General features: G+C 50.1%; 1 protein-coding gene and 1 pseudogene across 2 annotated transcripts; one reads left to right on the top strand and one right to left on the bottom strand.

Moving 5' to 3' along the window:
• Nucleotides 1-2,046: 2,046 nt before the first annotated feature.
• LOC132353935 (DDB1- and CUL4-associated factor 10-like) lies at nucleotides 2,047-3,731 on the bottom strand (annotated as a pseudogene).
• Nucleotides 3,732-8,128: 4,397 nt separating this feature from the next.
• On the top strand, nucleotides 8,129-15,207 carry LOC132354236 (myeloid cell surface antigen CD33-like). 2 transcript variants are annotated; one of them, XM_059905980.1, is made up of 7 exons: nucleotides 8,129-8,180; nucleotides 8,247-8,627; nucleotides 8,829-9,107; nucleotides 9,340-9,387; nucleotides 10,690-10,786; nucleotides 12,094-12,175; nucleotides 14,700-15,207. In XM_059905980.1, exons 1-7 carry the CDS (start codon nucleotides 8,147-8,149, stop codon nucleotides 14,868-14,870), a joined length of 1,092 nt encoding a protein of 363 aa, XP_059761963.1. In that variant the 5' UTR covers nucleotides 8,129-8,146; the 3' UTR covers nucleotides 14,871-15,207. The 2 variants fall into 2 exon arrangements, with proteins under 2 accessions (XP_059761963.1, XP_059761962.1); XM_059905979.1 differs by lacking the exon at nucleotides 8,247-8,627 and having other exon boundaries at nucleotides 8,147-8,180.
• The last annotated feature ends 2,566 nt before the right edge of the window (nucleotides 15,208-17,773 follow it).

Raw genomic sequence — 17,773 nt, 5'->3', positions numbered from 1 at the left:
TTTTGACGAGCTGGGGCTACTCTTCCTTACGGTGCACGGGCTCTAGGCGCATGGGCTTCAGGAGTTGTAGCGCGCGGGCTCAGTAGTTGTGGCTCGTGGGCTCTAGAGCGCAGGCTCAGTAGTTGTGGCGCACGGGATTAGTTGCTCCGCGGCATGTGGGATCTTCCCGGACCAGGGCTCGAACCCGTGTCCCCTGCATTGGCGGGTGGATTCTTAACCACTGCGCCACCAGGGAAGCCCTAGAATCTCCTCTTGATAAGACTGTCTTTGTTTACCTGGGGGCCTTGTGCTACACCAGATAGTCTAGGGATTTATGATGGAGGCTTTGGGTCACGAGGTATCAGCTCTACTTCTGAAGAGTCTGGAATCTGAGGTCAGCCATGTGGACAGCCAACCATATCTATGTAACAGAGCCTCAATAAAAACCCTAGATACCAAGGCTCAGGTGAGCTTCTTGGCTGGCATATTGTCACACATCAGTGCTGGGAAGAGCCAATCCTGTCTGTGACTCCAGTGAAGAGGACAACTGGAAAGTCCACACTGGGAATTCCCCTGGACCCTGCTCCGTGCATTCCTCCCTTGACTGACGTGAATCCGTATCTTTATGCTGTAATAAACTGTCACCGTGAGGATAATAGCTTTTAGTGAGTTCTGTGAGTTCTTCCAGTGAATCATCAGAACCGATGGTGGTCTTCGGGACCCCTGAACTTGCAACTTGCATTAGAAATGAAGGTAGTCTTGGGACTTCCTTGGTGGCGCAGTGGTTACGAATCTGCCTGCCAGTGCAGGGGACACGGGTTCGAGCCCTGGTCCGGGAAGATCTCACATGCCACGAAGCAACTAAGACCATGCGCCACAACTACCGAGCCCACGTGCCGCAACTACTGAAGCACACACAACTAGAGCCCATGCTCCACAACAAGAGAAGCCACCACAGTGAGAAGACCATGCACCACAACGAAGAGTAACCCCTGCTCACCACAACTAGAGAAAGCCCGTGCACAGCAATGAAGACCCAACACAGCCAAAAATAAAATAAATAAATTTTTTTAAAAAAAAGAAAGAAATGAAAGTAGTCTTGTGGACTGCCCCCTAACTATGCAGGACCGCTGGGTGGGTGCAGAGCATTTGAGAGATTGTGGTTATAGAGGAACACCCCGCCAACCCCACTGCCCGGGTTCCAATCCAAATGCTGCCACTTATCTGCCACATTATCTCAGGCAAGTTACCTTCTTCCCCTGAGCCTCACTTTCTCCACCTGTAAAAGCAGGATTATTTTTTTTTTCCATTATAGGTTATTACAAGATATTGATTGGGAGATGGGGATTGACATATATACACTATTGATACTATGTATAAAATAGATAACTAATGAGAACCTACTGTATAGCACAGGGAACTCTACTCAGTGCACTGTGGTGACCTAAATGAGAAGGAAATCCAGAAAAGAGGGGATATATGTACATGTATAGCTGATTCACTTTGCCGTACAGTATAAACTAATACAATATTGTAAAGCGACTGTACTCCAATAAAAAAATAAATAATAAATAATAAATTTTTTAAAATTTTAAAAAAGATATTGAATACAGTTCCCTATGCCATACAGTAGGTCCTTGTTGTTTATCTACTTTATATATAATAGTTTGTATCTTTTTTTTTTTAACTGAGAAACCACTCTTTTAATGCATGAAAACACAGTGCAAAAATTACAAAATAGATTTAGAATTGAAGGACCAAAGAGTGAAAAACATTTCAGTTCCACAAAGGAAATAATAACAAAAATATTTTTCCTTAAATTCCTTAAATTCAGGAAACTCATAAACCAGTTTTCATCATTAACTATATTACTTGGTCTCCTTTCCACATAATTTTCTCCAAGTTTTTTAGTCACAATATGTGACTAAGTGCAAGGAACAAAAGATGGAATCACGTTCTGATTGTTTTTTCCCAAAGCCAGTTTCTTTCTCCTAAAGAGATGTGAAAGCTAAGACAGAACCCTGAATTTGTTTACCATCTTAAAAACATTTTTTGTTGTTCATAATCCTAACATGATCTCCTATTCACAAACCTGTTGGTGTCCCAAATAATGACATTTCCATCAAATCCTGACGTTACTAAGAGTCTTGTATTAGTATCATATTCGATGTTCTTCACCCAGCTAGCGTAACCATGTAAAGTGCATACTTTGCTGTTCAGTTTTCTCAGATCCCATAGTGCTATTGTAATGTCATCAGATCAGGTAGCAAACAGCCGATAATCAAGAAATGTTTCACTGTTTACCTTTTTGTACCTTTGAATTTTGTACCACGTGCATGTATTACCTTATATTATTTACACAGTCTTCGTGAGCTTCAGAAAGCGTTTTTACGTGCTTTGAAGATACAGGATCAAAAAGCAGAACACCAGGGCTTCCCTGGTGGCGCAGTGGTTTAGAATCTGCCTGCTAATGCAGGGGACACGGGTTCGAGCCCTGGTCTGGGAAGATCCCACATGCCGCGGAGCAACTAGGCCCGTGAGCCACAACTACTGAGCCTGCGCGTCTGGAGCCCGTGAGCCACAACTACTGAGCCTGCGCGTCTGGAGCCCGTGAGCCACAACTACTGAGCCTGCGCGTCTGGAGCCCGTGAGCCACAACTACTGAGCCTGCGCGTCTGGAGCCCGTGAGCCACAACTGAGCCTGTGCGTCTGGAGCCTGTGCTCCGCAACAGGAGAGGCCGCGATAGTGAGAGGCCCGCGCACCGCGATGAAGAGTGGCCCCCGCTCGCCGCAACTAGAGAAAGCCCTTGCACAGAAACGAAGACCCAACACAGCCATAAATAAATAAATAAATAAATAAAAATTAAAAAAAAAAAAAAAAGCAGAACTTCCGTCTGTTCACCAGCACTGACCCGTCGGGCGAGTGTACTCGAGGTTGAAGACGGCCCCGTGGGTGCGGGTGCTGAGGTACACCGGGTCCGCGGGATGGACGGAACCATAGAGGTTAGTCATGCTGCGGAAATTGCCTCGCGCCGGATCCACGAACAGCCCGCGGCCCGGGCTGCGCTCTCTCGGCCACCCGAGCACCAGGGCCGCCCAGGCGGGCGCTCAGGCCGGGCCGGCCCCGCCTCCCGGCCCTGCAGTCGGGCCCGGGTTGCCGGCGCGGCGCGGGGGGCGGTGACTGCTCTCCCCGGGCGGAAGCGGCTGAGGACTCCAGAGCTCCGGGCGGCCCGAGCTCCCCCGCGCGGCCAGCCGGGGGCTGTGAAGGGCCGCAGGGGCGGCGAGGGCCCCCGCAGGGCGACGGGGGAGGGGCCGCGTCAGCCCCCGGCTGGGCGCGCGGGGGGCGCGGAGAAGGGAGCGGCCCGGCAGCTGCCGCCTGTCTCGCGTGGGGTGCCGGCTCCCGAGCCCCGGCTCCGGCCGCCCTGTCCCCTCCGCGGCTACCGGGCCCGAAGGGAAACACGACCAACGCCCCGAGCCCCCGGCTCCTGGCTGCTGCCCTGCCCGCCGACACCTCCGCGCTCCCGCCCCAGCCCAATAGTGTGTATCTTTTAATCCCACACTATTAATTTACCCCTCCCCTTTCCCCTTTGATAACCATAAGTTTGTTTTCTATGTCTGTGAGTCTGTTTCTGTTTGTAAATAAATTTATTTTTATCACTTTTTGCATTCCACATATAAGTGATGTCATATGTTATTTCTCTTTATCTGTCAGACTTACTTCGCTCGGTATGGCAATCTCTGGGTCCCTCCATGTTGCTGCAAATGGCATTATTTCATTCTTTTTTATGGCTGAGTAGTATTCCATTGTATATATATATATATATATATATATATATATATATATATATATACCGCATCTTCTTTAGCCATTCATCTGTCGATGGACATTTAGGCTGCTTCCATGTCTTGGCTGTTGTGAATAGAGCCGCTATGAACATTGGGGTGTATGTATCTTTTCAAATTAGAGTTTCCTCCAGGAAAATGAGGCTATCAAATGTCTCCTGTCCATAAGGCTGTTGTGAGAATTAGGGCAGTCGGGGCGCGGAGCAGCAGAGGTGATTCTGACGGCCATCTGGGAAGCGGCTGTCAAGATCCCGCTCCTCTCCCTCTGCCTCATCGCCCTCCTGTGAGCACCCCCAGGGAGAGGGGGGAGGGGAGGGGTGGGGAGGGCAGGGCGCAGGTGGCTGCATCCTGGAAGCAGCGCTGCAGGGGGCGGGGGCGGGGCCGGCAGGAGGCGGACGGGAGGGGGAATGGGGTGGGGCTTGGGGGCGGTGAGGATTCCACCGGGGCAGGGGCTCCTCCCCGCCCAGTGTCAGGGTTGAAGGTAGACGCTGTGCTCTAGAGGGTCTGTGGGGCCAGACCTGCCCTCTCCCACCTCGGTCATCCCCCCCGCCCCTGAACAAGGAACAGGGTGAGTGAGTCTGCGGCCCGCGGCACCCGATCTGACCAGAGCCTGGTCTCCTCTCGCTCAGAGTGACATCCCGCAGGAGGAAGGCAGCCAGGCCGGCAGGGGGCGTGTCAGATGCAAACGCCAATCCAGGTTACCCCTCAGGTGAGTGATGTCAGCATCCTACCACCCAACATCCCACTGCACACCTGCCCCAGAACGGCCCCCAGGATTGCTCCACTCAGCATAGCCAAAGTGGAGCTGCCATCTTTCTCCCCAAACCCACTTCTCTGCTGGGTTCCCTGCCACACTGATGACAAGGTGGCCCCCATCTCTAAGGCCAGAAGGAAGGACGGGGTTTCCCCCCTTTCATCCCCCCTTCTCTTCTCCAGGATCCAATCATCACTAAGTGCTGTCCATCCTTCCTCCTAAGCACAGCTCGTCCTGATGCCCGTCTCCTCCCCATCCTGACCCCAGTCGTTCCAACAGCCTCGTCTCTTCCCTGGGTCTCTGAACCCACCCGCCTCCTGCCTCCATCTCCCTGGGAAACACAGGCCTCCGGACTGTTCGCAGAGACCGTTACCACCCACTTGCTGCACAGCAGGAACAGCTGTGTTTCCTCTCCACGGCCAGAGACCAAGGTGCACACACCACTGGCTGGATTTGCAGCCCTGGCGGGCTCTGCCCTGCTGGACTCTCCACCCAGATCCCTCCTCTCCCTGCATCTCCCAGCATCTCCACACCCAGCCTGGCCGGACCTCTGTGACTCTGAGACTTTGTATGTGCAGTCCCTTCCCCTGAGACATCCTTCCCTCCCCATTCCTGCCTCTCCAAGTCCTGAGCACCCTCAGGCTCTGTCTTAAACGTCACCGTGTGTGTGTGTGTGTGTGTGTGTGTGTGTGTGTGTGTGTGTGTTTCATTGTCTGGTTTTGGGTGGAAGAGTGACATACACTTAATTATAGACTATTCAGCAAGTACTATTGAACATCTACTCTGTGCCACCTTGTTGGAGGTTCCCAGGAGGCATCAGTGAACACAGCGTCAAAAATCTCTGTCATCAAGCATAGAGAATAAGCTTGTGGTTACCTGGGGTGGGGTGGGGGATGGATTGGGAGTTTGGGGTTAGCAGATGTGAACTATTATATATAGAATGGATAAACAAGGTCCTACTGTACAGCACAGGGAACTATAGTCAATATCCTGTGATACACCATAATGGAAAAGAATATGAAAAAGAATATGTATTATATGTATATGAAAAACTGAGCCACTTTGCTGGACAGCAGACATTAAACACAACATTGTAAATAACTATGTTTCAATAAAAAATTTTTTTTTAAATCTCTGTCATCAAGAAGCTGTCCATCTGGATATAGGAAGGATAGAAACATTAAAAAAAAATAAGAAAAAATATTGAGTCTGTTTGATGGTAATATGTGTTTGGAGAAGCATCAGGCAGGAAAAGAACAAGTGACATTTGGGGGGCCAATTTTCTGTTTCTGAGAGTGTGCCGAGGTGATGTTTGAGCCAAGACTTGAAGGTGGAAGAAAGCAGGTTCTGTGTTCACCTAAGAGACAATTATCCCAAGGGCTTCCAGGCCAATGCAAGTATCCGGAAGCCTTTGAGGAGAGCAGAGGTAGGATTGAACTTTCATTTGAAAAGGATCCTCATGGAAATGCAAATCAAAACTACAATGAGGTATCGCTTTACACCAGTCAGAATGGCAATCATCAAAAAGTCTACAAATAATAAATGCTGGAGAGGGTGTGAAGAAAAGGGAACCCCTCTGCACTGTGGATGGAAATGTAAACTGGTGCAGCCACTATGGAGAACAGTATGGAGGTTCCTTAAAAAACTAAAAATAGAGTTACCATATGATCCAGCAATCACACTCCTGGGCATATATCCGAAGAAACCTCTAATTCAAAAAGATACATGCAACCCAATGTTCATGGCAGCACAATTCACAATAGCCAAGACATGGAAGCAACCTAAGTGTTCATCCACAGATAAATGGATAAAGATGTGAGATAGATAGATAGATATGTATATATATATATATATACATGAATATATATAATGGAATATTACCTAGCCATAAAAAGAATGAAATAATGCCATTTGCAGCAACATGGATGGACCTAGAGATTATCATACTAAGTGAAGTAAGTCAGACAGAGACAAACATTATATAATATCACTTACATGTGGAATCTAAAAAATGATACAAATGAATTTATTTATAAAACAGAAACAGACTCACAGACATAGAAAACAAACTTATGGTGACCAAAGGGGAAAGGGGATGGGGGAGGGATAAATTAGGAGTTTGGGACTAACACATACACACTACTATATATAAAATCGATAATCAACAAGGACCTACTGTATAGCACAGGGAACTCTACACAATATTCTGTAATAGCTTATACTGGAAAAAAATCTGAAAAAGAATAGATATATGTATATGTATAACTGAATCACCTTGCTGTACAACTGAAACTAACACAACATTGTAAATCAACTATACTCCAATACAAAATAAAAATTAAATTAAATTGAAAAATAAATAATTTGGAGGCTCGTTAAAAAAAAAGAAATTTCCTTTGCACTGACATAGAACATGTGCTTGCCCGTTTGTTTTACATGAAGATGCTACATGGTTTTCTTGCTTTTTGTTTTTTTTAATTAATTTATTTATTTATTTATATTTGGCTGTGTTGGGTCTTCGTTTCTGTGCGAGGGCTTTCTCCAGTTGCGGCAAGCGGGGGCCACTCTTCATTGAGGTGCGCGGGCCTCTCACTATCGCGGCCTCTCTTGTTGCGGAGCACAGGCTCCAGACGCGCAGGCTCAGTAGTTGTGGCTCACGGGCCCAGTTGCTCCGCGGCATGTGGGATCTTCCCAGACCAGGGCTCGAACCCGTGTCCCCTGCATTGGCAGGCGGACCCTCAACCACTGCACCACCAGGGAAGCCCTCTACATGGTTTTTATTCTGAAGATGCCATTGAAAGTTTGTGAATCAGCATAGTAGAAGTTAAAAAAAAAATCCCATATCATATTTTTAGAAAATACCCAGTACGCTGCCGGACACTCGGCGATCTCACCAGGGATGCAGCTCTAAAGCCCGACACTGCTGCCTGTTTGGGGAGGAAGCCATGGGGCCGGGTGGCAGCATCTCCTGGGCAGGGACCAGGCCAGCCTATCCCTTCTGGTCTCCAGGTCACCAGCCCAACATGCTCACTGTTGGGTGAAGGAGTGAATGGCTGATTGGCTGCTGCCTTCACGTCACCCAGGAGCCCCTTCTTGTCTTCTGCCCCAGACGCTCACACAGACCCTAAAGAGCCCTACGTCTTGCAGGACCGGCCACCCGAGGGTCTAGGTGAGGCTGTGAGCCTCCAGGTCGAGACGGGGGTTGAGCGGCTCCTTGGTGTGGACGGCGGTGCTCAGACGGGAGGCCCTTAGGAGGCTCGCCGTGTCCTACGTCCCCGTGTCCTCAGAGGCTCTGGGGCGGGAAGGACCCACCCGAGATGGGGGGCAGGGCAGGGGTCTCCTCCTCGCCTGCTCCTCTCTGGGCAGGTCTCCGGGGTCTCTGGGCCGCGGGGTGTCCGTCCGCTCTGCGCGGAGGGGGGACGAGCTGCGGCTCTGCAGTTCCTCTTCTGTGCACAGCGGAGTCTCGTGTTCCTCCCCGGCTTCCCGTGGGTCTCCCCGCAGCCCTGCCTCCCTCTCGCCTCCCGCTTCTCTTTTCACACACAGGACGCCCAGGAGCCCTCCGTCTCAGAGATGCCGCCGCTGCTGCTGTCCCTGCTGTGGGCAGGTGGGTGGGCGGCGGGGAGAGGGCTGGGTGGGGCAGGGGCTGCAGCTGACCCTCGTTCCCCCGCAGGGTCCCTGGCTCAGGATCGGAGAATCCGGCTGGAGGTGCGGGAGTCCGTGACGGTGCAGGAGGGCCTGTGTGTCCGCGTGCCCTGCTCCTTCTACTATCCCTGGAGCTACTGGGATGACTCTGTCCCAGCTCACGGCTACTGGTTCCGGGAAGGGGCCAATGAGAAGCTGGATGCCCCAGTGGCCACAAACAAGCCAGGTCGTAAAGTTCAGGAAGAGACCCAAGGCCGATTCCACCTCCTAGGGGACCGTGGAGACAACAACTGCTCCCTGGACATCAGAGACACCAGGAGGAGGGATGAAGGTTCATACTTTTTTCGTGTGGAAAGAGGAAGTACACTATGGAGTTATAAGTCTAACCAGCTCTCCTTGCATGTGACGGGTAAGGAGTGGGGTCCGGGAGAGGCCTCAGGGGAAGGACATGGAGCCCCAGGGCAGGACTCGGATAGGACCCCCTCCTGGGAGGGGTCGGGGGTAAAGCAAGCGGGGGCTCAGAAAGAGGAGCTGGACCAAAGCCTGAAGCTTATCTCAGGGCTGCACCTCTAAGCCTCCTCCTGACCCCGTCTCCCCCTCTGTTCATCAGCCCTGACCCACACACCCCACATCCTCATTTCTGGGACCCTGGAGTCTGGCCGCCCCGGGAACCTGACCTGCTCTGTGCCCTGGGCCTGTGAGCAGGGCACGCCCCCCATCTTCTCCTGGACGTCAGCTGCCCTCACCTCCCTGGGCCCGAGGACCCACCTCTCCTCAGTGCTCACCATCACCCCACAGCCCCAGGACCACGGCACCAACCTCACCTGTCAGGTGAAGCTCCCCACAAGTGGTGTGATCGTGGAGAGGACCATCCAGCTCAACGTCACATGTGAGTGCTGCACCATGATGCCCGGGGCGTGAGGGGATGCGGGCAGGTGGGCCAGGCCGGGGATGATTGGTGTTCTTGCCCTGGAGACCCGGCTGAGTAGGAGGCCTAGAAGGACAGAAGCCCTGTCCCGCCTGCATTTCTGTGGCTTCTGGATGTGTGGGGGGGGGGACGCCTACCCTTATCTCAGCCCAGTCCTCCCACTGAAGAAGGAAATTCTGTCTTCCACTCCTAGGTGCTCCACAGAACCCAACAAGAGGTGTGTGCTTAGGGGATGGCACAGGTAAGAAGGGGCGCCCCCATCCATGCGGCATTGACTGGAGTGGGGTCTCTTCCAGGTTGGGTCAGAGCTGCACTTTCAGAGCTCAGATGGTGCAGGTCGGGTGTGGTCCTGCAATTAGACACAGGAAGCCCCCATTAGGTCTCTTCCTGCAGTATCCTCTGACTCTGGTCTTGCCAAAGTGACCCACACCTTCCTCTCTGCCCATTCTAAATATGGTCTTTATCTTTCTCCAGTCTCGGAAGGCCTTGGGGGGGGGGCATTTTTTAAATAGACTTTATTTTCAGGAACAGATTTAGGTTCGTAGCAGAATTCATCAGAAGGTAAAGAGACTTCCCTTGTCCCCGCTGCACTTTCCCACACACGCACGGCCTCCCCCCAACAACATTCCCCACCAGAGGGTACCTGTTACAATCGATGAATCTCCATTGACACATCATTTTCAACCCAAGTCCATAATTGACATTAGGGTTCAACCCATGTCATGGGTTCGGACAAATGAATAATGACATATATCTGCCATTATAGTATCATACAAAATAGTTTCATTGTCCCCACATCTCTTTGGGCCAGTTTTTTGACTGTCAGCCCCTCAGCCCTCACCCTGACCCCTCTCTGGAGCCCAGAGCTCCCCTCACTGCTGTATTCCCACTGGTCATAACATCTGGTCCTCCAGCTGGAGAGTGAGCCCCATTAGGGCTCTCTCAGCAGTGCCCACCAAACTGTTGACAGGTGATGCCCAGCCGCACATCCCTTGCCCTGGGTGTTGGGGTGCCGCCAGGCAGGGCCAGAAGAGCTGTCTGGGTCTGACCTGGAGGTCTGAGAAGCTTCCTGCTTCCACCTCCTTCTGAAGGCACAAAAGATCACCGTGGACCCTGAGTGACAGGGCCAACAGAGGCCAGGAGAGCAGATTTAGACACCATCCCTGGAAGGAAGGAGAGACAAGGCCTTTCAGCATCCCACAGTGCCCTCTGTCTGTCTGTCTCTCTGGCATGTCCACGGGGCACAGAACCTCATGGCTCTGCTGTGGCCAGGTCTGGAGTCTTTTGCAGAGAGACCCTGGATGGAGAAATAGCTGACTCCACGAAGAGCTGAAGTTTGTTGGGAGTATGTGGGCTGGAGAGGAAGTATGGCACAGACTGTGTCCTTCTGGAAAAGGCTGAGGTCCTACAAATGCTGGGGGAACCTAGGGGCTGCACCCTCGGTGGGAAGGGAGGGGCACCTCTCTCTACCTGCTGAGGACAGGAGGAGACTTATGCCTGCTTATCGAGATTGGAATTCTCCCCAAGTCTCTCTTGTCTGCAGGAAAATCGGGGACCAAGGCAGGAGTGATTGAGGGGGCCATTGGGGGAGCTGGTGTCACCATGTTGCTTGTTGTCTGCCTCTGCCTCGTCTTCTTCACGTGAGCTGGGTTGGGTGTGGGCCAGTGGAGGAGAAGAGGGGCCTGGAGGGGTTGTGAGGACCCAGGGCAAGGGTGGGGGGGTGCAGAGGTAGTGAGGATCCAGCTAGTAGACACCTAGCCAGGCATGAGTATGTTCCCAGCCTTGGTCCCAGATCCAGAAGCCGGGAGGGAGAAGGGACCTTCTTACAGTCTTGTTATAAAGGTTCCTGGCCTCCCTCTACCCTTTTAATTTTTATTTTTTAAATTTTTATTGGAGTATAGTTGATTTACAATGTTGTGTTAGTTTCTGGTGTACAGCAAATTGAATAAATTATACATACACATATATCCACTCTTTTTTAGATTCTATTCCCTTATGGGTCATTACAAAGTATTGAGTAGAGTTCCCTGTGCTATACAGTAGGTCCTTATTAGTTATCTGCTTTATATATAGCAGTGTGCATATGTCAATCCCAATCTCCCAGTTTATCCCACCCCTTTTCCCCCTTGGTAACCATAAGTTTGTTTTCTATGTCTGTGAGTCTATTTCTGTTTTGTATAATAAATCCATTTGTACCATTTTTTTAGATTCCACATATAAGCCATATCATATGATATTTGTCTTTCTCTGTCTGACTTACTGCACTCAGTATGATAATCTCTAGGTCCATCCATGTCACAGAACATGGCATTATTTTGTTCTTTTTTATGGCCGAGTAATATTCTATTGTACATATGTGCCACATCTTCTTTATCCATTCCTCTGTTGATGGATTTAGGTTGCTTCCATGTCCAGGCGATTTTTTTTTTTAATAAATTTATTTATTTTATTTATTTATTTTTGGCTGTTGGGTCTTCATGGCTGTGTGCGGGCTTTCTCTAGTTGCGGCGAGCAGGGGCTACTCTTCATTGCAGTGCGTGGGCTTCTCATTGTGGTGGCCTCTCGTTGCGGAGCACGGGCTCTAGGCGCATGGGCTTCAGTAGTTGTGGCACTTGGGCTCAGTAGTTGTGGCTAGCGGGCTCTAGAGCGCAGGTTCAGTAGCTGTGGCGCACGGGCTTAGTTGCTCCGCGGCATGTGGGATCTTCCCGGACCAGGGCTCGAACCCGTGTCCCCTGCATTGGCAGGCGGATTCTTAACCACTGCGCCACCAGGGAAGCCCTCCAGGCTATTTTAAATGTGCTGCTATGAATGGTGGGGTGCATGTATCTTTTCGAATTACGGTTTTCTCTGGATATATTGGGCTCGCCCTACTCTTGACCTGCCTTAGTCACTCACTCCAGCCTCAAAAGAGATACCCTGTGTCACAGACCCTGATGTCTCCCATCAGAGTGAAGACCTACAGGAAGAAGGCAGCCAGGACTGCAGTGGGTGTGGAGGACGTCCACCCTGCCATAGGGCCAACTTCCCTGGTGAGTGACATGGGCACCCTGGCAATGCGGCCTGCCCTGCGTATCTCCCGGGTTGGCCCACAGCCGTGCTCCATTCAGCGTGTCCAGAAATGAGCTCTTCCCCTTCCTGCTTCTTTGAAAATGTAGGATTTATTATTATTCCTGTATGTGAGGCCAACAGATCAGGAGACGATTGCCACAGAAAAGACAGGTATTACAGTTGCCAAGAGGAGGGGGCACGCCACACCATGCAGGGCCATGAGAGGCAGCACCAGGGTCTGTCAAGAGGCAGAGGGAGTGAGGAGGAAACCTGGGCAAGAGATTCTTTTGTGGTTTATGTGGGAAGGAACAGGCAGGGAAAACAGACTGAGGACTGTCTAGTTTGAATGATTTCAGAATGCTCTGGGGTGCAGGGGCTGTCTCTAGTTGTCTGGTACCTGGCCCCGGGGTGACGAGAGCGGGAGGATAATGGTCCAGAGAGTAAGAGTTTGATAAAGGAAGTGGTTTGGGCTGATCGATTTGCAATATGAAGGGCAGGCTTGCAGGCAGATCCCTTAGAATCTCTAGAAATTGACTAGCACTGGCTAGGGGCAATCCCTCGAGGGTTAATGAAGCCCCAGTTGTCAAAACATCAGAAACACATGGTTAATACATCCCTAAACATACCTCTGCTGGGTTCTCCAATTCATCGGTGGTACCTGACTCCCAGCCAGAGATCTATCCCTTTCCCCCATCACCTCTTTCTGCACTGATACACTGCAAAGCATGTCTGTGTTTCCTCTAAATACAGCTTGATACAAACCTTCCCTTTGAGCTGAGCTCCCCACTTAGTTCATATCCTGCTGAAGCCTCCTCACCTTCCTCCAAACATCTGCATTACCTGCATCAAAGACCGTTGTCCCATCCTGCCCAAGTCTGAAATGCACTGTTTCTCCACACTGCCAAACAACTTGATTGACATTTAGGGCAGGAAAGCCAGAGTCAGCTTTAATGCTGCACTTCTTCCAAACAGGCTTGCTCAAGCAAAGTAAGCTTTTTGCATCTCAGAATCATTGCCCATCTGTCCCCTTCTCCTCACGTGTCCGTATCAGCCAGCCCTACTCCTGCTCATCCTCTGAACCCTGACTTTCATTTATTTCTTGAGCTATGACTAATGTGGCCATCACTGAGGGTTTTGAGCAAATCCATCACCTATGCATTCACTTATTCCTTCAGCAACTATCTCCCACTTGTCGATTGTTCTGGGCACTTGGGTAATATCTGTATTTTTACAGAGACATATGTTACAAGTGGAAAATGTCCCTTGCTGTCAAGGACTTACATTTATTGAGAGGGGAGTGGGGCGGTTGTGGTGAAAGCAATGAACAGGAAAGTAGTGAAAATACACAGGAAATAAGAGCTATGGAGGGAAATGCAATGGGAGAATGGGAGGGACAGTCCTGGGGGTGGGAGTCTTTGAGAAAACACCTGCAGGAAGTGAAGGAACACAGTGTGAGCCCCTGAAAGAGAGTCGTTGAAAGGCTCTAGACAGAGGGAGCTACAAGGGCTGGGCTCAGAGGTTGGGACAAGCCTGATGCATTGGAGAGATGCATCACTTAATCATGATGAAGCCTCCATAAAAATCCCAGTAGTACGGGGTACAGGGAGCTTCTGGCTGGTGAACTAGCGGAGGTGCTGGGAGAGTGATGTGTCTTGAGAGGGGATGGAAACGCTGCACACCTTCCCACATACCTTGCCCTGTGTATTTCTTCATCGGACTTTTCATGCCTTCCTAAGCTCTATCCTTTTATAGAAAACTAGTAATGTAGTAAGTAAACGGTTTTCCTGAGTTTTGTGAGCCACTCTAGCAAATTAATCAAACCTGAGGTGGAGGTCATAGGAACCTCTGATTTATAGCCAGTTGGTCAAAAGCACAGGTGACAACCTGGACTTGTGATTGACATCTGAAGTGGGGGGGGGAGGCAGTCTCATGGGACTGAGCCCTTAACCTGTGGGATCTGACACTATCTCCAGGCAGATAGGATCAGAATTGAGTTACATTGTAGGACACCCAGCGGGTGTGGGAGAATTCCTTGGTGTGGGGGTAAAAAGAACCCACACATCTGGTGTCAGAAGTGTTGTGAGTGTGATAATAGTGCGAGAGTAAAGGAGAGACACACAGGAGAAGTGAGTTTTTCCATAAACACGCTCCTGTGTATCCAACGTTGGGCACACAGGAAACCTCAGAGGGCCAGGAGTTGAGTTTGTGATCAATAGATGTGTGTCCCTGGGAAGAACCTACCCTCTCTGAGACTTAGTTTCTCTCCCTGTAACATAGTAATATTTTCTACATAGGTCTGTGTGAGTGTTCAGTAGAACTGGAAAACAATCTATAGCATTATATTTGTTGGATGACTGAATAAATGGAACCTTAAGAAACATTTGGTAACGGAATGGAAGAATGAATAAATGCTCTGTCCCAGAGTCAAATTCACTTCCTGGACCCTCTCTCCCTTCTCCCCCCGAAACTACCTTGATCTGACCCCTTTCTTTGCTCTCCATACAGCAACACCAGCAGGAGTCCAAGTTAGAGGATCCTCCTGACCCCACAAGCTCGGCAGGGGCCACCCCCACCTTGGGGATGGAGCAGGAGCTGCATTACGCCTCCCTCACCTTTCATGGGGTGCATCTTCAGGAGAACACCCACTCAGAATACGCGGAGATCAGGACCAAGTGAGGAACCGAATGTAGCGTCAGCCTCAGCCAGAACGTCCATATCCTTTACAGGAAGGGGGACCCACAGGCTAATCCTTAGAGACTTAACCTCCCCATAGGTGATGGGCTTACGAACTACTGTTAGTGAGTTTCCTGCTATGTTGGAACTATCTTAGGCTTTGCATTCAGAGAGACCTGGCATCAAATCCACACTTTTTCATTTATTAAGAGTATGATATCATGTGAGACACCTTACCCCTCCATGTCTTGGTTTTCTGCTTTGGTGAAATGGATGTGAGAAGACCAGCATCACAACGTTGTTGTGAGGATTAAACGAAAGTATGAAATATGCAACACAAGTCTTAATACATTGTGACCTTTGTCAACTGAAAAAAAACACACAACCTAAAAGTTGCAAGTTATGTTTTCTTTGGGGATCTTACTGAGGACTATAGCCTGGGACACAGCCTCTCCTATAGCTCTGAGGAACTGCTCCAAGGAGGTCAGGGAGAAGCCAGGATATAAAGGTGTTTTTGCTGAAAACAAACAAACAAACATGTAGTCGAACATCAGAAGATGTCTAACCACAAAAATCAGACATCTCAAGGTAATGACTTTAGAGCTTTTAGAGCTTTTCTATGTATGGGAAGATGCAAGAGTCTGAGCTTATTGGAAATTATTCCTTAGATATGCGCCTTAACAAGGTAGGGCCAGTATCGTGTTTTTCTCCATCCTGAATTCCCCTCGGGGCACACCTTCGGGGGAGACTGCAGTGGTTGATGGTTTAATGGCGGGCAACATCCTTTGTTTACTGGAATGGCAGGCAACAGTTTTTTCTGTTGTTTGCACATTTCACCCAGAGGCTGCGTATGTCCTGTCCCGGGCACCACATCGGCTACATGTCAGTCTCACTCTTTACTCAAAACCCTCCCATGGATCCCTTCCTTGACTTGGCTTCCAGAACCATCTCTTTCCATTCCTGAACCTTCCCTTTCCATCCTCCCTGTCTTCTACTAGCCCTGCTGTAGCCAAAATCAAGTAATAACATTTAGAGAATTTCCTAAACCTTAGAGCTGACCATAGCCAAAATACTGCTCTCTCCTCAACCTAGAAGAATAATTTACAAGCTTCTCAACCTGACATTTTAGGTCAGGGGTCAGGAGACCTTTCTGGTAAAGGGCCAGATAGTAACTATTTAGGCGTTTCAAGCCATATGGTCTCTGTTGCAACTATTCAGCTCTAGTGCAAAAGCAACCATAGACAATTTGCAAATGAATTAATGTGGCTGTGTGCCAACAAAATTTTATCCACAAAAACAGGCAGCCCCGGGGTTGTAGTTTTCTGACCTCTGTTCTAGGTTATTCTTAGTCTCACCCAATCTGCTTCTCCATCACCATATCCCAAACCACCCCATCCCTCAAGCCATTCTCTAAGAACCCATTCTGATGCATCCCTCACTGTCTTGGAGCACCTGCATCTCTCCTTCCAGGAAGACCCAGCCCCATGAAGTCATGTGGCTAACATCTTCTTATCCTTCAAAGTGAGTTCAAAATTATAGTCTGGGTTGAGAAGGTAGAGGGAGGCAGGAGCTTGTAAACTTCCTCCTAAAAAGCCTAATACTCTAATTTTACTGAAAATCAGTTGAAGCAAAAAACAGCCCCAAATATACCAGCAGCACCAAAACCATGGCAGGGATAATGCATGATGCCCCAGTTTCTAAAGTGACGCTTGAACAGATGAAAGATTCTGGTGTGGTGTAAGAAAAGGCAAAACCCAAACCCGGCGCCCAAAGCCGGCGCCTACACCCAGAAAGAACAGTTAAGTCAGACTTTCGTTTATGATAATGTCAGCCTGCGTAATGTGACCCAACACATTAAAGGTCGATGGTCAGCCTTCCAATCCAGACAAGATGACATTGGCCCATCGTTCCCTGCTTCTCCCTCTCTTCACAACTCTAAACCCTGCGAATGGTGCAAGGGACAACCAAAGGAGAATTCTGGAAAGTGGGAAGAAGACGGCACGTTGGTTTAGGACCCCAGGACCCTAAGAACAATGCAGAGTCAGGCCATCCCATCCCTACACCCAACCGAGGATGGACACTCAGACCCACCGTTCCCCAAACCCTGACTGAGAAACGGTCAAGGGCTATCATCATATTGTCACGAACGAGCTCACCTGTCCCATCATCCAGGTATGTCCTCTCTCCCTCCTCGGGGCCCCCACAGCCCCGTCCTCCCCGCGGCATCAGCCCAGGCCACACCCGACTGTGATCGTGTCTCGATCCCCCTTCCTGACCCTGCCTGGTTCTCCTCCAGTGTTGGCCTCGCCTCAGCCCAACCCCACAGGACACTCTGCTTAACAGATGGGAGACAGGCACCCAGGACGCAGGAGCAGCTATACCAGCCCAGCCAGTAGAGGGACCTGCCCCAAAGAGGCCTGCTCAGCACGTCCTGGCCTGAGGAGGGGAGCGAAAGTGTGGCCAGAGTGAAGTAAGAGCCAGTAGAGGTCAGAGCCGGTGCCCGGAGTGAGGCAGGAGATAGATGGGCTCCAGGCTAGACATTTACAACTGGCCTCCTGTTCACACTTCCTGGGGTGAGAAGAAGATGGGCTCCAGGCTGGACATTCATTCCCGGCCCCCTGTTTACATTTCCTGAAGCAAGAGACAAACAGGCTCCAGGACTACGTATTTATGACCGGACTCCTGTCTATCTTTCGAGATCTGCACCTCAATATAAAAACCAGCAACAGAAATAGGGTAACTATCCAGACATTGGAGATTTTTATGGCAGGGACAGAGTGGGACAAACCCTGTTAAAAGATCAAGAGGTCATACATTTCCCATCCTTGGGGCAAGGGAAACATTGCATATGCGCAGAAAGGCTCCTTGGGGGTCAAAAGGGAGGGGGCACCACCCCGTAATATGTG

The sequence above is a fragment of the Balaenoptera ricei genome, chromosome 19 (genome assembly GCF_028023285.1).
Source record: "Balaenoptera ricei isolate mBalRic1 chromosome 19, mBalRic1.hap2, whole genome shotgun sequence".
Lineage (NCBI taxonomy): Eukaryota > Metazoa > Chordata > Mammalia > Artiodactyla > Balaenopteridae > Balaenoptera > Balaenoptera ricei.
This window is presented reverse-complemented; position numbering and strand designations above follow the sequence as displayed.

Coding starts and splice junctions, on each gene's coding strand:
- LOC132354236 (XM_059905980.1), top strand. CDS start 8,147: ATGCCGCCGCTGCTGCTGTCCCTGCTGTGGGCAG. Junction 8,628..8,828: donor GCTCTCCTTGCATGTGACGG/GTAAGGAGTGGG, acceptor TCTGTTCATCAG/CCCTGACCCACACACCCCAC. Junction 12,176..14,699: donor CCATAGGGCCAACTTCCCTG/GTGAGTGACATG, acceptor CTCTCCATACAG/CAACACCAGCAGGAGTCCAA.